We start from the raw sequence: 23,449 nt of genomic DNA, 5'->3' as shown, positions 1-23,449 counted from the left end.
AAAGGAATAGGTTTAGGGTGTTCAAGTTCAAGCAGACAGCGCCCAAAGGAAGAAGTACGTAAAGCTAGACGTATATATTCAAGGATGGTAGTTGATAACTTGTTGTTATCTCCCAATTATATAAGTAGTACGTACTCGGCTAAAAAGTTTTAAACATGGTACTAATCTACTAATACGTTTGGTTCTATCTCTAGGTACGTATTCACTTGCCCTACCTAGTTTCTCTTTTCCGTGGTAGAATTTGCAGCCATCGAGTCTCAACATTAATACACAGACAAGATTTGTGAAACTTTCGTGTAACACAACGAAAAACAAGGTAATCGACACAAAGATATACTTGGATTATTGAGCCAAGATCGGATCGAGAGAAATAGGTATACACATTCTGGATTTACGTGCAATTTATATCAATTTGAATTTTCTGGTCCAAATGTTCTCGTAATTAAACTTTACATTTGATGATTAGTTTATCCATTATTCCATAGAACTGCATTATATATATAGTTATCGATCTATACTCAACACTCTTGAAGACGGGCGTGAATTTGATGACATTATATACATCCAAAACTAGATGTATAATTATTGGAGCTGGCGTTTACCCTAGTCCCCTTTCTTGTTATTAGCCACATATAGAAGATATGGTTAGATTATATATTATCTCTGACTGAGAATATAAACAAAAGATTGCATCGTATGACAGAAAAGGATAAAATAGCTGGCATTTTCCAGATGTTATACCCATTTCCTTTCTAACATTAAACTAAGCATTACTTAAAAACTCAGCACACCGATCGGAAAACAAAATCAACATTGAAGAAAAAGACACAGTTGACTAAGATTTGCGTTGACGATCTGATACTCCAAACGTGGCTTACTATCATGACGTAAAATTCTGGTGAATGCAGGTTAGGTCTGGCCAACTAGGGTTTGGAGAAATTTATAAAAGAAGCAGACTTGCTATTGAGAACCATGCTGGAGACGGCACTGAAACTTCACGATTTGCACAATTCGTATTATAATTCAATTATGCTTTTCACACAAGTGATTTCAATTAGAACCTGATATTTTGTTTGTTGTATGATATGACAAGCAAGTAATATATACAAGTCTATTGCATGATTCAACAACTAGCCTGGATTTTGATTTTAGTTCTGTTTGTTTATCAGAGCTGTTCAAACAAATTTCTCTTAAATTTAAAACCCATTTATGGCCGACAAATCCATGACATTACAGCTATATACTTTGCGATAAAACAAACCAAAATAATTGGCTTGGTTAATTATTTAATCAGGGTACAGGTAAAATATAAAGAAGAGAAAACCCATCCTTCATTGTCAACTAATCAGAAGCACACAGTTCCTGATTTTAGTCGTCAATTGTCAGCATCATCTGCATAATTAATTAAAATTTCACGAGAAAGAAAAATAAAAATTTGGGAAGTTAAATGAAGCCTGCATTGATGATGCAAGTGATGTTTTGCAAGTTGCAATTTGATGAAGAACCTATTCTTGGCATTTTCCATGCTCGAGTCATAGTTATAGTATTATCAGCTGTTGAAATGTATATACAGGAGCCGTCGATCTTCACTATGGAAAATACGAAATGAGTTTTTCTAGAATACGTGACACAACCGTCGCACTAATTCGTTAGAGATGTAAATGTCTTGAATGATTTTCGTGATATATGTTAGAAGCTCCCAACTTCTACAGTCGATCGATCTCCTTCTAAAGGTCTTGAATGATTTTCGTGAACTGAAATTTATCATCAAAGACCATCCCTACTTAAATTATATGTATAACCGGATCACGTCAAAAAAATGGCTCCCTCGATCTTAACTTAGCTAGTTATGTGGTGGCTTTATTAAAATTGCAGTTTATAATAAGGTTGAGGTCCAATTGATCAAGAAATTTTAGCTTGAAGTTGAAAGAGATATTTACTTGAAAGAGATGTGGCTGATCGATCAACGACCCACTTCCCTCGTCCCCTTGGCCATGCTTAAAGTGATAACAAGCTATGGGGTACGATTGGTGGAGGATTTATTAGGTCTCGATATCTTATCAAAATGAAGAAAAGGACCTCGATGTCTATATATAGATTAATCTCACCCGAAAAAGAGATACGTTTCTTTTTAGTATCTAATTTGACCCTAAGATTATAAATATAGGCATGGTTGCATCACTTGCATGTGTTTATGTTACAAGCACAGTGGTACCAATTTCTGAACTATAAGCCAAGTTGAATTTAACTTTATTCAGTCAACCATGGTATATATACAAGCCACACACATATACTTCGGTTCGGGCAAAAACAGACCAGATCGACGTGGTCACCAGCTACTCGACTAGGTTGATCTTCTGTTTCGCAAGTTTATAATTAGAGTAAACTTATACTCAACCCCAATATTAAGCTTTCCGGGGACATCAATTAAATTAATATGAGGGACGACGTACATCATGAGGGGGAACCAAGCTGCTCAAACGTTTTTGAGATCCAGTCACGGAGCTAGCCAGGCCAGGCAAACAAAATATGAACAGCGCAATTAAAAGTTCCCAGGACGTACAGATCGATTGATCGAGCTTCAAGAACGAATCTTATCAATACAAAAGATGCACAACGTACTCCTTAGGGGTTCTATAAGTCTATAGCCCAGCTAGCTAGGATAAACCTCTCAGATACTATCTACAAACTTGACCAACAAGAGATCGAATTATGCCTAGTTCTTCATTAGCCATTACGGTACAACGTATTAAATTAAGAACGTACCTATTTGATTCGCCGACTGTATCATCTATTAACTGGCATGGAAAATCGATCTGGATCATACGTTTAATTTACACATTACAAATTATCCACATATTTAGCTCAATTCGCAAACGCAAGAAGTGTGCTCAAACTACAGCATATATCTGTATGACATTTTGGAATAGACGTCGCTGGTTCTTCAATTAACTAACCCTAGCTAGATAACCCAAGGCGGTAATCCGATGGAATTGCCATTTATTTTCCAACTAAAGTTTGAAACACAAGCACTTATCACTGAGTGATCGATAACGTACGGTATCAACAAGATTGGTGCAAAGTGAGAATTATTAGTCAGATGCCCCCCCACCCCCGCCGGGGTGGGCATAGGGCGGACCTTTCAAACGAAAAAGGTCGGCCGTCGTAGACTTTAATTTGTGGAGACAAATAGGCAAATGCCGGTGGACTTCTATGAACTGCAACTACATAGGTAGTCATTTGATGATATTAGTCATGATACTCCCATATGCCTTTCACACGTTCATTATTATTCTGGTCGATGATCTCAACATCGAGGACCAACGTTTTGACCCCCTTTAATTTCTTCATCAATTCATCGATAAATCACTACTAGAAGACTACGACTTTGTGTTGGAATATTTGGCTTTAGAATTCCTACTCGATCTTCTTTTCCCAGAATTAGGCAGAATTTTCTACGACGTACGGAGGAGCATATGTGCAGACCAAGTAAAGTAAAATCAATCGTAATGCTACTAGATGAATCTAGCAGTCTCAAGTCTCTAGATGCATGCATGGGGTTACGTCGATTATATGAGTCGCATTTAGACTAATTGCCCGCGGTTGCCTAACTGTAACAGCTAGCTGGTTGCTTGACCAAAAATTAAAACAACTTGTATACCCCGCGTGCATATGCAATTAGCCGATGAAAACGAGGCTGTTCAGTTTATTCTTCTCATCATTAATTCATTATAGAAGGAAGAGACATCTGTATCTCACACTTGTATAAACATCTAGAAAATTGTTCTATAAGTGTACAAATCTAAGATTGATTAGAAGGTGCATGCTTCAAGTTTATAAACGTACGTTGTCATTTATCGTAGTTGGAAACATACAACCCTGAAGAGATGAAAATTCACGACGGATATGCATGCCAGAACTAGTTCTATCTCCTCGAGCTATTACTCATGAATCAGTAGCAACAATATTTAATCGCTTATATTAGGGTTAATTAAGTTTTAGGAGTACCATTAAACAACAAGACAGTTTGGCCGAGTGGTCTAAGGCGCCAGATTTAGGCTCTGGTCCGAAAGGGCGTGGGTTCAAATCCCACAGCTGTCAATATTTTTGTTTTTGTTTTGCCTAAACTAGCAAGGCACAACGCTATATCTCATCCCTCCGGCCTCAACAGATCTGACCCGGCCCATTATCAGTTGTATATGTGTACTCTCCAAAGCAAAAGCACCAAAGCAATTTACAACTGAAAAAGAATTCTTAACAGAGGAGCAAAAGCTAATTAAAGGGCAAAAGAGAAAGTTACTAACACCTATCAGTCTATCACTTTACTCATCTGACTACTTTGCTTATACTCCCAAAATCATTACTTGGGAGATCATCACTGAGCCTATCTATCTTGTTCTTCATGTCTCCAATGGCTTCTCTCTTCACCTACAAATCCATTTTACTCATTGCCCTTCAACTTCTTAACCTCACAGCAGCTCAAGCCAGCCCATGCAGACCTTTTTGCGGTAACATTCAGATTAACTATCCTTTCGGCATTGATGAAGGCTGTGGCAGCCCTTATTACAGTCACCTTCTTGTCTGTTCCGAGCAAAATAAACTTGAGCTTCGAACGCCTTCCGGCAGATACCCTGTCAAGAGCATAAGCTACTCCGATCCTCATATTCTTGTCACCGATCCTTTCATGTGGAATTGCCTAGACGGTGACAGTTTTCGACCAACTAGGTCTTTCAGCCTTGACACTAGTACACATTTGTCACTCTCTTCTCAAAATGACTACCTTTTCTTCAATTGTAGTGAAGAAAATGTGATCGTTCAGCCAAAGCCTATGTTCTGTGAAAGGTACCCTGAAAAGTGTGACTCATCATGTGATAGTTCTAGTTATCTTTGCAGGCACTTACCTGAGTGTGCCTCAGCATTGACTAGAAGTACTTGCTGTTCTTACTATCCCAAAGCCACTGAATCCCTAAGGCTCATGTTGAAGTACTGCGCTAGCTATACTAGCGTGCATTGGAGAAACACCGGTGAGACACAGCCTGATGATCAAGTCCCCGAATATGGAATTCGGGTGGATTTTGAAATTCCTGTTACTACACGTTGCCTTCAGTGCCAGGACACATCCAAAGGTGGTGGAACATGTGGATTCGACTCCAAAACACAGAGTTTCTTGTGCCTTTGTGAGAGAGGAAATGTTACTACTTATTGTAATGGTAAGTATGAGGCATTTGTCAATTCTAATGTTTTATGATTCACAATAGATTAGTCCATAATTTCATCTCCCGTTGTGCAGATGATAGCATTTCTAAGCATACAAGGAAAGGTGTAATTGCAGGTAATTGTTTTGATCATTAGTTTCAAATTTAGCCAAGTAGCTGTGAAATTTTGTGTTTAACTGGATGTATGTTGCATACTGTTGCAGGGGCAGCTACTGGTGTTTCAGTAGCAGGAGCCTTTGGAATTGGGGCAGGAATTTGGTACTTCAGGAAAGTTAGAGCTAAAGCACCAGTTACATGTGGGGTTCAAAGCAATGAGAACAGGCTTTTCTGAAAGAGATTAAACCATAGTGAATCTTACACCTTCTTGCAATCTTCTTTATCTTCTGTGATATATATAATTGCTTTTTCCATATCAACTTGATTCCCTGCTTTCTTTTGTTCAGTTTCTTACTTTAGTCTTATTACTAGTAAGAGTTAGGATGTGGATAAAAGCAACTGTTCCACATCAGAGAAAGGTTGTCTATCATGAGATGTATTAAGCGGAAGCCTTCATTAATCTGGACAGACATCATTTAAGATAAAACCTAGAGTATGTTTAAGGGAAGACAATATCGGTTGACAGATTAGTCCCTATGCTAGTACTTAGTACCATTATTCATCAAGTCAGTATTGATAGGAGATCAGTAGATACAATTTGTTGTTCTCACTGTCAAGTGTTACATGTACAAAACATGCTTCTTACATCCAAGAAGCCAAGGCACAGAGAGCTTCAGTTACAAAAAAAAACATAAAAGGCACGCCGAGTTGGTGAAAAGCAAGATCAACATGCTTTACCAACAATGCAGAGCAGAGGACCTGCATTTGAAGTCAAAGCAGGAACCATGGATCCTGGAGAGACCTTGAACTTCTGTGTTCGTGTGTACGCTGGATAACAACTTCCCCATCCAGATTGAATAAAATAAGCACCATTTTGTAAAACATCATTTGAAGATCTCCATTTCCAGTTCTTCCATCCCCCATAGGCTTCTCTCTTTGTGACCTGTGACGCCAAAACACATGATTTGACATCCAAAAAAAAGTTCATGTACAAATTGAAGCGAATTTCCTCATCAATTGGAAATCTAATAACATAAATACTCAATTCTTGTGATTAATAACATACCTCTTTGGCATCATGATTTGTAGGAGCTATGAAGTAGTTGCCTTCACTGAAAATGGTTGGATTAGCACTGCCACCAATGGCGTACATCTTCCACTCATCGTATCTGTTGTTGGCGACATGCGCATACCCGAATCTGACCCTGTTATACAAAGCAATCACATCGTTAAGAACACTAAGTACTCTATGGAACATCACACGAACTAGATAATCACAGTCAGTAACTACAATCAGTCATCAAATAGTCTGTCTCACCTTGGCATCCTTTCAATAAGGCCGGCCCCAAATCGGTTAAAGGCTATTGTGACCTTCATAATCTTATCTGCAGTAAATTTATCATTGTGTCCAAGCAGCATCACCTAAAAATAGGCACGACTTGGTTACAGAAATGAAGGTAAATAAAAACCGAAGTGAAATACTACTCGACCAAACGCGACTTCAATACTTTCTTACCTTGTCGTGCTGGGAGAAATAGTTGTTACTGACGGTGACTGCCGTGGAAGCATGGGTGATATCAATGAGGCCGTCTGCCCCACGAGCTAAATAGCAATGGTCAACCCAAACATGCGAAGAAGCAAAGATATTAATGGAATCACCATCGCACCCTCGACGACGTCCGACATGTGTAGGAGTGCTCCTAACCATGCCGGACTTCCCCGGCTTACAATCATGAATACCTATTCCATGGATGATAACATGGCTAACACCCTGAACAGTTATGCATGGTCCATATGCAATCTCTACTTTAGCCCCTCTACCGTCTATAGTCTTGAAACTATTCATAATGAGCTCATTTTTTAGGGTGATAACCATGTCTTTGGCAAAGACGATCCACAACGGTTGTGTTTGGATCACACCGTATCGGAGGGTGCCCGGTTTAGGGTTTATGGGGTCATCAAACGAAGTGGTGACTACGTAAATACGCCCATATTTGCCTCCAATAGCATCTTTGCCGAACCCTACTGCGCAGTTAGCCAAGGCTTGGCGATTTCTTGCCCAATTGGGATTGCTGCGCCAGCATGAGTCGACTACATTCTTTGTTACGGGTTTGGGTTTGTAGGAGTAGCTTGGGGAATATGCTGCTTCTAGTGTTGGAGCATTGTAGGCTAGTAAACAAAGAAGCAGTAGGAGAAGGGTTATGTTGTCGGCCATGGCCTTGAGGTGAAGCTAGACAATTATGATACAAGCATGATCTAATTCTATATTATATAGAGAACACAGTAGGTAATGACTGATTAATTAGAGAAAATGGTGCGCACGATTTAGGATTGATTTTGCTTCTGTTAATTTAGTTGATCGAATGGCCTAAGATATTTGGGGGCACAAAACGTGGTTGCCACCAGCAAATTGGCCGGTTTGGTTGACTTACCGCTTACGTCCTGAATATTTTGTAGACATGCCGTTATATCTTACCCAGATTTATAATCAAAAGCGAAGAATGTTTCTTAAGAGGCTTACAGAGTTACAGGGAATATAATATATAGATCTCTCTGTGCTCCGAATCAAATGATTCAATTTTAAGATGATACACAACGGATACGATTAATTAGGGGAGAACTAAATTATGTGCCATGAATCCCAACAGGTATCACATTATTCGTTGCTAAATACTTATCATAGATACGTACAGTATATGAGATGGAAGTCATGGAAGTGATGGATGTAATAACCCGATTTTTTTCGAAACGATTTATTGGATTGTTTTTAAATTTATAAAGTTGTGAAATTCATTAACGACATTTGGTTGCTTGCGACGTTGCGAAACGAAAGCGGAAATGTTATCGGAACGTTTATTTAGAAAAACGTTACGTTTCCGCGACGTGAGAATCGACTTTTACTCCGTCGCTCGTTTGTGAAAACTTCCTTCACGGAAGTTGTAGAGATCATCTATACGAGTTCGTGGACGCGTCACGCATTCGAATCGGACGTTGGACGTGAAAGTTATTAACGTTGGAAGTTAGTTTCCGATTTTAGAAACGACTATAAAAATGAAATTTTTCAGATTAGGGTTTCCATTTTTAGAAACCCCTCTCTCTCCTCTCACCCCGCGCCTCCCTCCTCTCTCTCTCCCTCTCTCTCCCCGAGCCCTCTTTTTGTCGCACCGAGACCTCCCTCCTCTAGGCGACGTGGCCATCACCGCCGGCCCCTAGGCCCTTGCCGGTCCGACCCCATCCTCCTCTGAGCACGACACGGCCCATCACGCCGCCGAGGAGCCGCATTGACGAACGAAGTTCCTGCAAAGAGCTCGCCGGCAATTCAACCATTTCCGGCGTCATTCGAACTCCAATCTAGGTAATGATGCATTCAATTTCATGGTTGTGATGTTTGTGGATGAATTTTGGGTTGGTTTGATGGAGATTTGAGGAGATCGGAGGAGGAGGAATAGGAGGAACCGCCGCCTTAGGCGGCGCGTGAGGAAGCATGCCAGGGGCATGGAGGTGGCCGGAGGCAGGAGGAGGAAGAGGGGGAAGAAATGAAGAGTTTGGGGGCATCGGTGGTGTGCTACCCGCCGGTCTTAGGGTCGGCGCGTGGGCCCCACGTGCTGCCACGGCGGTTAGGCTTAGAATTAGACTTTGTGGTGAACTAGGAAGTTGTTAGGAATGTCATTTAGATTGTGGTGGTGAAATTTGGTGGTCATCAGTGGCGCCGCACGAATAGTACTGTGAACAGTGTTCATGAATAGTACTGTGAACAGTAATATACAAAAACAGTAAAACGTGAATAATGTTCAGCAAAACAGTAATTTTGAACAGTGTTTAGTAAAACAGTAAATTGAACAATGTTTAGCAAAACAGTACCGCATGGACAATGTTTTATGAACAACATTTAGTTGTCACTACCAGAAAAAGTAACTTAGATGACAACAACTAAAAACGTTTGTCACCTAAGAACTAGTAAGACGACGATTCTGGTTTCGTTAGCTAAGAAAAACAACTCGTCATCTAAGTGACACTTAGACAACGAAAGGTGTACTAAGACGACAACTTTGGTTTTCGTTGTCTAAGTAGGTGAACAAGTCAACGATTTTGTTTTTTTTTATAATTTAAGTAATACTTAGGTGACGAGTTAATGTACTTAGCTGACGAATTGTTTTGTCGTCTAAGTAAAAATGATTTAAATTCATATTATAGTTTCCATATCAATTTAAAATGGAGAAGAAGAGGAAAAAAGTTTTCCCCTCGAATTCTTGCGCCAGATCACACAAATGAATTTAAAAAATGGAAGTTATTGTTTTCAAGTTTGAAATTGAAGACTAATTAAGGATTAATTTATTTCATTCTATTAAAGTTCTTAAATATATTTTTAAAAAACGTTTCATAGATAAGTAACCCTAATTTTGGAAATAAAAAATTAAGTCAATTTAAATTAGTTTTAAAGCTATTTTTGCCGGCACTATGATATTAAACTTTGGAGTATAAGAATAATAAAAAGGAGTGATATTGAGAAAAAAATTTCATTCCATTAAGGTTCACCAAAAATTAAGACTTTTTTAGGAAAAAAATATGATACCACAATTCAACCTATTATATTCCATTAGGGTTTCAAATTAAAGATTAAAGTAAGAGAAGGTTGAAAGTTTCGTCATCATTAGATATCTATATATAGTATATTGTTTATTTATTGTACTATTATTCCACTAAAATATTTTAATCATATAAATGAAATCATGCATTAAACAAATAGAATATAAAAACTTATTAAAAGTGATGGCTGATGGCCTGGATCCAATTAAAGGGTGAGTGAAACACTGCATCCAATAAATAAAGTGGTGCGGATCGGTTGTTTAAGCCGTCAGATATCCTCGATCCAACAATTGATATTCATTCAATAAAATTTCCCCTCATGCCTAATTACTTGCTCTCATTTTTTTATTCTTATCGATCCATTCTTTCCTTCGTCCTTCATGTAAAATGGAGATCAACTTCCCTTTTTCTTTCTTTCCCACTCTCTTCTCCCATCACTCCCTCATATCTCATTTAACATATCTCTTCCATTATTTCTTTCCTCTCTTCCCTGGAAAGCATCTTTCATCCACTTTCTTTCTCCACTCTTCTCCCCAAAGATCCTCAAAGCCCAACCATTCCATACACCCATAAGCAAGAATTTGTTTTATCCCTTCACATCCTCATCTTAGTCATTTTTGCCAAAAGCTGATACCCAAGCTAAAGAGGCCAATTACTTGAAGGTTTTTCTAGATCTTGGTTGTCTTCATATTGAAGGTTTTTCTAGATATAGGTTGTCTTCATAATAAAGGTTTTTCTAGATTTGGGTTGTTGGTGAGCTTGGTGGTTGTTGTGGGTTTGAGTTTGAGCTCGGTGGTTTTAGTGGTGGTGAGTGAGTGGTTTTGTTTTGCAGATTGAAAAAACGAAAATGGTGGTGATGGGTTGTAATGATCCCGAAATTCTGAGCATAAAAACTCAAAATTTCAAAGTCGTTAAACACCAAACAATCTCGATGAAATCGAAATCATTTAATGCCACAACGGATCATCTCTGAGTTCAAAATACAACTCAGTTAAACCGATTATTACAAACCAAATTATAATTCAACATTATAACAAATGGAAATGTATGATCCTCACAACAACCTCACAAGATAGTCACACAAAATCCTCACACAAGCTGGAGATAAATAACTTCAAGTCCTCTGAGCGGTCCGTTAATTCCCGCTAATCCACACCTGCGGAGTTATCCACTACACCATCGAATTGGTGCACCGGAATTGTAAACACAAACCCGGTAAGCTTTACAGCTCGTATGAGTAAAATGAAAATATAACTCGCATATTAATATATATACGAAATTCCACAAATCAAACAAATATAAATGCACTCATGAGTCAATGGACGGCCCATCTGTTTGTCCCAAAGAAATATGAAAAGAAGTGCTCATGAGAAATTAAGTAACCCTTCTGGTTACCCAAATGCATTTATAATACGGGTACCAAGAACGCTGGTACACATCTGTTACCCCTCTCGTAATACACCGCCGATATTGGATAGCCACCCGCTACCCAACATCCAAAACAATATGAGTACCCATGAGCAGATAACCACCCGTTACCTCCATGCAGTACTATGGCAGACAGACTAGAGCTCTAACTGTATCGTAACTTTCGCCCGGCCAAAGGCTAGGTTCCGACTTGTCAAACACGTACAATAATCTCACATCATATTGTACCAAATCACGTCCGAAGACAAATCAACATTTTAACAATCTCAATGTTAAAATCACGTACAATAATCTCACATCATATTGTACCAAATCACGTCCGAAGACAAATCAACATTTTAACAATCTCAATGTTAAAATCACGTACAATAATCTCACATCATATTGTACCAAAAATCAAGTCCGAAGACAAATCAACATTTTAACAATCTCCATGTTAAAATCACGTACAATAATCTCACATCATATTGTACCAAAAATCAAGTCCGAAGACAAATCAACATTTTAACAATCTCCATGTTAAAATCACGTACAATAATCTCACATCATATTGTACAAATCAAAATCACATGCTCGATATATAAATCTCGTCATCAAAATGACATAAAACACGATAAAATCATAATAGTATATTATATAGCAAACTATATATATATACATATTTACCATTTATACAATATATATATAATCCATTATATCATATACATGTCATATTTCATAAACACGTCCGAAGACAAAAACTCGTCCGAAGACAAAACTCGTCCGAAGACAAAACATTTTAACAAACTCATGTTAAAACCACGTACGATAATCACACATCTTATTGTACAAAAATCAAATCACATGCTCAATATTTAATTCTCGTCATCGAAATGACCAATTCCAATGAATTCATAACAGTATATAATATAGCAAACTATATATATATGTACTCATTACCATTTATACAATATATATGTAATCCACTATATCGTATACATGTCGTAATTCAATATTAAAAACTCTTGTAAAATCCTGAATCTCCACAAGGGTAGATTCGTAAATATGTGAGATTTTACTCACCTTCTTTCCTGCGTGCAACTTCCACGACCCTGAAAGTAATTTTCTCACTCGTTTCGTCAGTCACCTAATAGCACGATAAATGCTTAGAAAATGATACTTAAAATATCAGGTGACGAGTTCAGCACAGCTAAATGTTGTTCATAAAACATTGTTCACGGAACACTGTTCATGTTACTAATCCCTGTTTTTACTAAACCACTGTGCACAGTTACTGTTTTACCAAAACACTGTTCATAGTACTGTTTTTACCATGCCACTGTTCACATTTACTGTTACAGATCACTATTCACATTTTTACGGTTACATATCACTATTCACAGTTACTGTTACAGAGCTTTATTCACCGTTACTGTTACAGATCACTATTCATGTGGAGTTACTATTCACAGTCACTATTCACTCGGCGTTACTGTTTACCGACCGCCACCAATCATCACCAAATTTCACCACCACAACCTAAACAACATTTACAACAACTTCCTAGTTGACACCAAGGTCTAAATCCAAGTCTAAACATTCCAAACAACGAAGAACATAAAATCGGCACTATTCACAAACCCTAGAAATTGAAATTTTGATTCGGGTACTTACACTTCGATTTGGCTCGATTCCTTTTGTGGAAATGTTGCTGGGACTGAGACAAGCAAAACCCCCCAAGAATCTCGAGCTATGGTTGCCGGAGGAGGCGGCGCCGCCACAAAAGTAACTTCCGGCGGTTGCTACACCGTGTGTGGTTGTCGCCGGAGTGGAAGGCGTAGCCCAAAAGATGGAGCTCGTCGAGCCCGTCAGTTTGATAGGTGGCACGACACGAGGCGACGTCGGATGGTGGAGAAATCGGCCGGAGAAGGTTTTTTTTGGTCGGGTGAACAGTACCCGAGCTGATTTTTAGAAAAAATCTGATTTTCAGAAAAAATCTGATTTTCTGATTTTTAATCTCCTCTCATTCCTTTTATACTATTTCCAAAATCGGAAACGATCTTCCGACTTTAATAACTTTCACGTCCGACGTCCGATTCGAACGCATGACGTGTCCACGAATTCGTATCGATGAGCTCTACGACTTTCGTGAAGGAAGTTTTCGCAACCGAGCGACAGAATAAAAGTCGATCTATATGTTGCGGTAACGTTACGTTTTCTAATTAAACGATCCGAGAACGTTTCCGTTTTCGTTTCGAAATGTCGCAAACCTCCAATTGTCGTCTTGAATTAATTTCACAAGTTTAACACTTTGAAAATACTCGACATTTAGTTTCTAAAAATTCGGGTTATTACATGGGTTGTGATATTTGATTATTGTTGTGGTGGTGGTGGTTGATGGGTGATGCAGCTAGGAAGAGTGGTATTTGACCATGGTATTTGATTGTTGTGGCCGGTGGTGGTGGTGGTAGTTTGGAAGATGTGATATGTGGAAATCGAATAAAAATAATTATTAATTAAATAAAAATATAAATAAAATAATGACCAGGTAAAAAAATGGGAATCATGTATTAATAAATAAAATTTATTAATTGATTAATATCACATTGATTTTAATTAATGATTTATCTACATATAAACGATAAAATATATTGTCGTCTAAATGGGAAATTTTCGTCTAGTAAGTTTCCAAGTGACGAACACATTTTCGTTGCCTAAGTCATACTAATGTGATGAAAAATGTAAATTTTGTCATCTAAGTACTTGGGTCACATCACTTAGTTGACGGAACTTAGACGACGATAATTTCGTTATCTTATGCTTTAAGACGATGAAATATGGCTTTTAGGTGACGAAATATCATTGTCGTCTAAGTTACTTTTTCTGGTAGTGTGTATTGAAATCGTCTCCTGATATTTTACGTATCATTTTCTAAGCATTTTATCATGCTATTAGGTGACCGACGAAACGAGTGAGGAAATTACTTTCAGTGTCGTGGAAGTTACACGCATGAAATAAGGTGAGTAAACCTCACAATGATCATCATGATCGAAGTAGTATTATAATTATTGAATTTAGTTTGAGTTGTCACCATAGTCGTTGCATCACTAGTTTATAAAAATTATTTTAAAAATATGTTTTAGTTTAAATTACATGAACTTGATCGTCTACGGTTCATGGGTAAGTGAAACGCTATTTTAATAAATTATTTTGAAAAGGTTTTTGTGATTATGGACTATGGTGAATGTGAGTAAATCTCACTATGATGAGCCTACCCTTGGTGGTGACTCATATTTACGTTTTCTTAAAAAGATCGAACTATGACATGTATATAATATAATAGGTTGTGTATGTGTATAAAATGGTAAATACAATACATATATATGAGTTGCTATATTATATACTGTTACGTTCTTATTTCCAAATGAATTATATTGTGACAACTATATTTATTTTATTTGAGCAAGAGTCGCTTGTTGTAGTACAATAACAAGGGTGAATTGTTATTATACGTAGTTTTAACATTGAGTTTTGTTAAAACGTTTTTTGTCTTCGGACGTGTTTTTTTCTGTCTTCTGACGTGTTTTTCTATCTTCGGACCAGTCTTTGGAAGTGTTGGCATGTCGGAACCTAGCCTTGGCTGGACGAATTACGATGCAGTTAGAGCTCTAGTCTATATGCCGGTGTACTGGCATGAAGGGTAACATATGAGTTACCGGCTTATGAGTACCCATATTTTGGATATTGGGTAACATATGGGTTGTCCAATGTTTGGCGGCGTACTAGCATGAGGAGTAACAGATGAGTACCAGTATTATAAATGTATTTGGGTAAATAGATAGGTTGCCCGATTCTCATGAGCACTTATATTTTCAGATATTATTGGACAACCAGATGGGCCGTCTTGTGACTCATGAGTACATTTATAATTAAATGTTTTCAGTGTTTTTCTCTTGTATCATATTTGTGTTATACTGTTGGTTTACTCATACGAGCTGCAAAGCTTACCGGATTTGTGTTTACAATCCTGGTGCACCTATTTGATAGTGTATGAGATAGTTCTGCAGGTGTGGTTTAGCAGAATTAGAGAGCATTCGCTGAAGATTGTCGAAGATTTCTTTCTGCTGTTAGTGGTGAGGATTGAGAGAATTTTACATTTCCATTGGTTGTGTATTATTCAAGTCGACTGAGTCATGATATTGACTCAGTTTCGATACACTGTTATGATAAGATGATTTCAATATATTTGAGATTGTTTTAGAGTTTTTATGGCTTCGAATTCGAATTTTTATCATTCGAAATTCGGGGTCGTGACAATATTGGTAATCGATAATCGATCAGCTCAAGCTAGCCCCGTTCACACTTCAAGAGTCCAAGAAATCAACAAATTATTGGTCTAAGTAGTCCAACTTCCATAAATTATGTGTCATCTATGTTCTCTAATTTACTTGAAAGCTTAACAGTTTGAGAGAAAAAAAGATTTAATATATTGATTATGTTGAAAATTGTTACAGAGAAGAACAGAAATGCAGCTTATACATATAACAGATTAAAACTATACTGATAAAAACTATAATTAATTTAATGAAACAATATTCACAGTCAAGTTATATCATGACAAATTTAATCTGTTATATATACTGTGCTTATTATTCTATCAAGTTTCTCCATATACGCACGCTTATTGAGTTACCGTATATTCGATTTGAATTAATAAATAACAAGGAGAATGTTGTTAGGATCCCACATTCTAAGTACATGTACGTACTGTACCTGATTTCGACTGATCACCTCATTACTACAAAAGTAGTGGTAAATTTTCATCAGCCACATCATATACGGCGTACGTTGTTTTAGTGCTAACTAAATCCAGTAAATCGTTGTTTTATCTTTCCAAGTATGTTGGTTGTGTTTGGGCTTAAAATAATACTCCGGTATTATTTAGATTTTTTAGGCTCGTGGACCGGTTATTTGGGAAAAATCTATCGAAGAGCAAGATTACATTCCTTATTGGAATAGATTTCGGGACTGATGCTGTATAGAATCTGAGTTGAATAAGGAAGGTGAATCTAAATCAACTAAGAGGTTCTCAAGACTTGATCCGCAAGAAAGAACAATCTGTGTTTTCTATATAAATGGGTTGAATGTGCAAAATAATACACACACAACGTCAAACAAACTATCGCGCAACCACATAGTCAAGTCTCCCCACGGAGCAAAAGCCCGATTCACTTCAGCAAACCAAGTCTCCTCGCGGAGCAAAAGTCTGATTAGCTTCGGCAACTAAGTCTCATATCGGATCAGAGCTACCCAGATGTACGCCTCGCACTGCATGTAGCAACAAGTCCGATTAACTTCGACAACTAGAGTCAAGTCCATCGAGTCGCTAGCCTAGTTTCTAGCAAACACAAAAGTCTGCACTAGTCAGCAATTCCCTACAGTAAGAGAGTCCCGCTATCAACGACACATTATAAGCTCTGCTTTTCCCCAATCGGTCTAAAGTAAGATCGGCCATCTACTTGAGGTGGAGTGAAAGGTACCTAGCAACTCCGGTTGTGTATAGGTCATTCGAACTTCAGCGGTTTATCAGCAACTGTGGAACAATCGTTCGAGAAGAAGACAGTACGTGAGCGCAATCATCATCAACAAGCAAGAGTTGTACCTAACTCAAAGGTACTAGCACGCCAAGCAACAATAGAGAACCATTTAGGGTTCAAAACCTGGGCTTGCTGATTGTTCTCTAAGGAAATCTTTTTCCCAGCTCGAGCATGCTGCAATTCATGTCTTATTCTTATTATTTACATAAATGTGTACGAGTCCTTTTGTAAGCTGAAAAAATATATATATATGCTCAACTGTCCATATACTGTACAAGCCGGAAAAACACCATATGCATATACAGTATATATATATATATATGGGATTTCTATAATACAGGAGGAGCATGAGTACATAAGAACTTGATCAATGAATGAAGAAAAGAATTTATACATCGTTATATATTTTTACAGCAAATAATAGACAAAATAGATAATTGCCTCGTTGATAATTGACATAGGCACAAAGCCAGTGAGTGCTGACTAGTTAATTAGCTACCTCTTATTCGTTGCACACATAAGAACACAATTGTACTTGATGCCACAATTTAAACTTATGCCACAATATGTCAATATATACAAGCACTTTAATTTGTACTTGATTTGAATTAGACAAATAAATAATGAATTAAATAACGTGTAGTATAGCTGCACAAATATAATTAGTCTTATCCTTATCATGCATGGGTTCGTACGTAGAAGTTGGTCTGCTGATTCTATGCATAGCTGCACATTCCATACACACACGAACTGCCTTTCTTGCACTTATTGTTGCAGATCCCACAATTTTTCTTGTCAGACAGCGGATTCAGACACTTCCCTTTGCAGCATATCTCCGAGTACTTGCATTTCTTCCCACACTTGCCGCAATTGACTCTGTCTGTCTTCAAATCGACACACTTCTTCTTGCAGCAGTCTCGCCCTGCGCTGCCTGCAGCCTTGCAAACCTTAGGGTTTTTGTCACAGGTGGTAGCAACAGCCCGAGTAGCAAGGAAGCGGCTTGCTCCCCTTAGTGAAGTTGTTGGTTGGCTTAAGGTTTCGGGGAGATCATCAGATGATTCATTTGTAATACCATTTTCCTCATCAGAAAACCATTCCTCTCTAACTTCGTCTGGGGTTGATGCAGAAAGAGTAATGGCGGCTAAAGCCATTAGAATGGCGAGCAGAAAGAAGACATGGATGGATCCTTTCATGTTTAGTTTTCGACTGTTGTCGTGTCTAAATATAATTGAGAGATTTCTAAAGGTGGCCAGGAGGATAGAAGTACTAGGAAAATTGTGAGAAAATAGGATTGTGTTATTGATGAGGAGACATAATAGCTTGCAGAAGTATATATAGAGGGGACAAGGGGGATATAAACTGTGCGTGTGACTACTCGGGTACTTAATGGGATGTTCTAATACGAAGGGCTGACAAAACATGCAAGTAAACGAAAGTTAGGCTTTGCAAGAAACATTATACTTAAATTAGGTGAATTTGCAAAAGATACAGAGATTACTATACGTACGTAAATATAAGTAGGGCAGGTTTGGCTAAGCTTAAATTTGGGTCTCATTCATGTGTATGCTTAGGTAATTGCGTGAGCACATACTGGTCTTCGATCTTGTTTTAAGAGATTCTAAGAAACCAAATGCACGTTCTCTATTCCAAACCTGGGTAAGAAGCCGTTATAGAAGCACTAGCTGCTTGTAGCCTATATTGACCTTTTCAAGCTAAATACTGAATAGAATTCTACAATTTGACTATTGACTAATATCTATGTGCGTCTAGAATATTCTACAATTTGCGTGAATAGTGATTTTAACTGTAATTAATATTCACATGTTGTTATGCGGGTCGTTTTCTAAACACGTTGTTATGCCACCAGGTGACTGACGAAACGAGTGAGAAAATCTCACTTAATGTTGTAGAAGTTGCATGCAAGATTTAAAATGAGTAAATCTCACTACGATAAGTCTACATTTGACAATGACTTACATTTACGTTAAAACACATTTAAGTTAATGATACGATTTCTCTAAATTGAGTGAACTGTGACGTCGATATAATATAGTGAGTTGTGTATGTGTACTAAAATGGTAAAAACAGTACACATATGGTTTGTTATATTATATACGTTACAGTATTTATTTAAATTATGCAATTTTATTGTTTTCGATTAATTGTGACGGGTGAGACCGGAATGGAATAAAATGTACCTTCCGGTAAAATGAATTATTGGTGTGACTGTTATATAATTTGTTGTGTAAGAGTAGCTTGGTTCTATTACTATATAAACATGTGTGGATTGTTATATTGTACGTGGTTTTAACATTGAGTCTTGTTAAAATGTTTTCTGGTCTTCGGACTTGGTGATATCATTTAAATCAGGAACCAAGCCTTTGGCCGGGTGTTGGTTACGATCAGTTAGAGCTCTAGTTTGTCTGTCGTTGTACAACATGAGGGGTAACCAGATGGGCTACCTGGGTCTTATGAGTACACATGTTTTAAAAACGTTAAATCGTTACATTTCATTTGTTCTGTGATGTATGTTTAAATGTTGGTTTACTCATATGAGCTGTAAAACTTACCGGGTTTGTATTTACAATCCCGGTGCACCAAATCGATGGTGTAGGGGATAGTTATGCAGGTGGGGGTTATCAGGCTCGAGAGCTTACACTAAGGTTTTTCTTAGGGATCCCCTCATTCGTTTTTGGTGAAGATCGAGTGAATATTACATTTTCCAATTGTTTTGATACTTGTATATATAAATTGGTAATGTATTTTTCAAGTCGACTGAGTCATATTTCAACTCAGTTTCGATACACTATTGTTGTAAGATGGTTTCAATATATTTGAGATTATTTTAGAGTTTTTATGGCTTCGAATTCGAATTTTTATCATTTGAATTTCGGGACTGTGACATGATTGTTAAGTAAAGAAGCAATAATTTAGAATTAATGGTTCATTATGATAGATATATGTACTCAATCTTACGAACTTAATTAAGGTTCTACTTCTAGTCCGGTTCGCAAATTAATCTTGGCTAGTGTACGTAACAGTTGATATTTTTGACACGTTCAGGGCGGATCAAGGCACTGACCAGTGGGGTTCAAGCCCAACCAAGTTTTTTGGGGTTTAAAAAAAATTAGGTATATATCATTATTTTTGTGGTATTTTGGATTTGTTTTCATCCAAATTCCTCTATATTTTACCCATCTTACGCATCTAACCTTTGTTATTTAGTTATTTCTTCCACACTTTCTTCTTTCAGTTCCTTGTTCTGGTTCCATTATGACGTTTTCTAGTTTCTGATTGATATATATATTGTAAGATAGTTTTATTCTTAAATAATCAAAATTCCTCAAGTAAAAACTCTTTTAATTATCTTCTCTCTATCTATTGATTTTGAAATTCCAAGTATGAGTTATTGAAGTTCAATCTAATCAATTTGAAAAGAAAAAATTGTTGCGCTTTCTAATGTTTTTGATTTTCATAATATTCTTTTATTTGCATTCACGCCCATTTTTTATTTTTAAAGACTTATTAATATTTACAGTTTACATGATTGTTGCGGTAAAAATTGGCCTTCGGCCAAACTTGAAGTCCACCCCATATCCAAATTCTGGATCTGCCACTGGACACGTTTACAGTAATGATCGGTAACACATTAACCGCAAAATAAATATAGTTCAGATCCTTAGCAATTGAAAAATCACATACATAGATCGGATCAGTACTAATAATTGAACATTGCATGATTGGAAAGTACATTAATTTGGTTTGAAACAATAGATTTCCAATAAAATAATGCTTTAAATTATGTATAATCAGATCATTAAAAGTATATGTAGTTCTGATCTTTTTCCTTTGTAGGTGTAAGATCACAATTATGTACCATCATACATAACCGTCAAATTAACTTCATTGTCGAGACAAATCATGCATAATTGCACATCCCATAAACACAGAGCTCCCCTCTCTTGCACTTTTGGTTGCATCCACCGCAATGCCTTTTGTCAAAAGATGCATTGACGCATTTTCCCCTGCAACAGATCTCAGTGTACTTGCACTTGTAGCCGCACATCCCACAGTTAAGTTTATCAGTCTTCACATTGACACACTTCTTCTTGCAGCAGTCGGGTCCCGAGCTCTTCTTCAGACGACAAACCCTAGGAAACTTGTCACAAGTGTAGTTTCCCAACAGGTTCTGCTGGGACGCCAGAAAGCGGCTGACTCCTCTCAAAGAAGTGGTTGCTTCCTGCATTTCAGTTTCGGGGACCGTTGATTCCTCGATCTGCACTTCCGCTTCTCCGTTGTTATCTTCTAGAACAAATGCAGCTGAAACAACAACCATTGTTGCTAGGAGTGCAAAGATGTGGAGCAACTTCATGTCTGTAGATGCAATTACGTTGGGAATAATACGATAAAGTACGTTGTGATTTGTGAAGAGAAGGAGAGAGGGAGAGAGAATGGAGAGCCTGTAGCTAGGATTCGTACTGAAGATGAAGGAGAGCTGGGGTTTTATAGAAACAGTTCGGGGGAGTTGACAATAGAAAACTTGAAATATAAGTTTTGCTTTATCTGTATGGTGGTCTAAATTCATTCGACTGCTTACAAATTACTGAAAATCTTTGATCTTCTAAAGAAGCGAAATCACTTGATTGGACATAAAGAAAAGTTGACCTAACTAGCCTAATTTTTTATTCTCTGTACCCTTCATATCATATGCATTAAGTCTGCGAAGATTTACAATAGCTAGCGTACAGTCTGCATATTTATGATCAATCATTGAAGGGTATTATCCAAGATGGGAATAAAATCGACTAAGATCCCGTATTTCTCCATATCATTCGGGTATCTTATTAACTTTTCAGTTCAGGAACTAATTGATCACTCTTAATTAATCAAGTATATATTTATGGATACAAGTCGCTTTTGATCAGTAGCTGACCGAATGCAGGGCAACCTTACCTCATGATGAACTGAACTTTGCATCATAATAGAGTGTAGAGGCCAGTCATATCTAAGCTCGACTCCAGACAAAAAAAATTTCGTCACAATTTAACCAGTTTCCTTGTTGTGTTAACTATTATTAGAATGTTAGCATACATAAACTGTGCGTGTGACTACTCGGGTACTTAATGGGATGGTCTAATACGAAGGGCTGACAAAACATGCAAGTAAACGAAAGTTAGGCTTTGCAAGAAACATTATACTTAAATTAGGTGAATTTGCAAAAGATACAGAGATTACTATACGTACGTAAATATAAGTTGGGCAGGTTTGGCTAAGCTTAAATTTGGTTCTGATTCATGTGTATGCTTAGGTAATTGCGTGAGCACATACTGGCCTTCGATCTTGTTTTAAGAGACTAAGAAACCAAATGCATGTTCTCTATACCAAACCTGGGTAAGAAGCCGTTATAGAAGCACTAGCTGCTTGTAGCCTATATTGACCTTTTCAAGCTAAATACTTAATAGAATTCTACAATTTGACTATTGACTAATATATATGTGCGTCTAGAATATTCCAGGAGGACGACTTAGAAACTATCCGATTAATTTTGCTATGAGCTACAACTCCGTTCGAGTTCTTATTAGAGAAATACGCACCCTTCTGTTTACCCTACAAACACAGGTACGTACAACTTATAGATATATATATGTATACATAAGACATATCAAATCAAATAAGATCATTTCATAAAGAAGAAACACAGATCGAGCTACACCATATATATAGTTGAGGGTAGTTTAAAATTTTTGATCCAATCTTCAGTTCTCCACAAACCTTGCATTTTGGAAAGCTAAAGTACGTGTAATTAAATGAGTCATATTAAGTTATATTAAAATGTTACATTGAGCTATGAAAACCGGTTTCATGACTCACGTACAATATACATACTGTATATATGAGTAATTATTGTGTATTTGTCACACCACGTGACACTGTTATATGATGTACCTAGCTAATCATATTATATCATGATATAGTTAAAATGCACGCGGTGAAAATGACAAAAAATTATTTACATATAAGTAACCAATCAGAAACAAATATAGTAAAAATTAGACTAATAACATTAAAGGGTACGACACGTGAGATATTTTATAATTTTATTGAGTTTTAGATCAAGTTACATTATGTGTAAAAACGCATCATTTGATATAATTATATGTTAGGTCTTAGGACATATATGTTATAGTTCTAAGATATCGGTTAGAGTATATAAACATGATATTAATCTCGCATTTAGAAGCATATATATGCATAAATAATTTATCTTGGTATGTCATATATAAGATAACCCGAGGCCCAGTGGTCCAATTGATCGATGGGAGCTTATAATTAGCTGAGCTCCACTACGTGCGCGGGCAGTTGTTTATATGTCTCTCTAAGCACAAAAACAATGTTTATTTTACGGATCGGATGCAAATCAATGTTCTATGATCTAATCCAGTTCATTGATCATAGATCTATTTTTGGTATTTTGAGTTCAAAAGTCAACCCAAGTTTTCGTATATACGAAAATAACTACGTATAGTCCGAAGTAATATGGGCCTA

General features: G+C 37.1%; 4 protein-coding genes and 1 non-coding gene across 5 annotated transcripts; 2 read left to right on the top strand and 3 right to left on the bottom strand.

The window, feature by feature from the left end:
* Positions 1-4,021: 4,021 nt before the first annotated feature.
* On the top strand, positions 4,022-4,101 carry TRNAL-UAG (transfer RNA leucine (anticodon UAG)). The gene has a single exon. It is a non-coding gene; the product is annotated as a tRNA-Leu (tRNA).
* Positions 4,102-4,402: 301 nt separating this feature from the next.
* LOC126786651 (uncharacterized) lies at positions 4,403-5,628 on the top strand. The gene is made up of 3 exons (XM_050512543.1): positions 4,403-5,210; positions 5,291-5,332; positions 5,420-5,628. Exons 1-3 carry the CDS (start codon positions 4,403-4,405, stop codon positions 5,545-5,547), a joined length of 978 nt encoding a protein of 325 aa, XP_050368500.1. The 3' UTR covers positions 5,548-5,628.
* Positions 5,629-6,036: 408 nt separating this feature from the next.
* LOC126786649 (putative pectate lyase 2) lies at positions 6,037-7,527 on the bottom strand. Its single transcript, XM_050512541.1, has 4 exons — positions 6,829-7,527; positions 6,631-6,734; positions 6,379-6,517; positions 6,037-6,255 (listed from the first exon to the last, which is right to left on the bottom strand). Exons 1-4 carry the CDS (start codon positions 7,525-7,527, stop codon positions 6,037-6,039), a joined length of 1,161 nt encoding a protein of 386 aa, XP_050368498.1.
* A 10,092-nt stretch (positions 7,528-17,619) lies between these two features.
* On the bottom strand, positions 17,620-18,096 carry LOC126786652 (stigma-specific STIG1-like protein 1). Its single transcript, XM_050512544.1, has one exon. The coding sequence runs from the start codon at positions 18,094-18,096 to the stop codon at positions 17,620-17,622; it is 477 nt and encodes a 158-aa protein (XP_050368501.1).
* Positions 18,097-20,822: 2,726 nt separating this feature from the next.
* On the bottom strand, positions 20,823-21,275 carry LOC126786653 (stigma-specific STIG1-like protein 3). Its single transcript, XM_050512545.1, has one exon. It carries the CDS (start codon positions 21,273-21,275, stop codon positions 20,823-20,825), a length of 453 nt encoding a protein of 150 aa, XP_050368502.1.
* Between the last annotated feature and the right edge of the window lie 2,174 nt (positions 21,276-23,449).

This window comes from Argentina anserina, chromosome 3, assembly GCF_933775445.1.
Source record: "Argentina anserina chromosome 3, drPotAnse1.1, whole genome shotgun sequence".
In the NCBI taxonomy this organism is placed as follows: Eukaryota; Viridiplantae; Streptophyta; class Magnoliopsida; order Rosales; family Rosaceae; genus Argentina; species Argentina anserina.
This window is presented reverse-complemented; position numbering and strand designations above follow the sequence as displayed.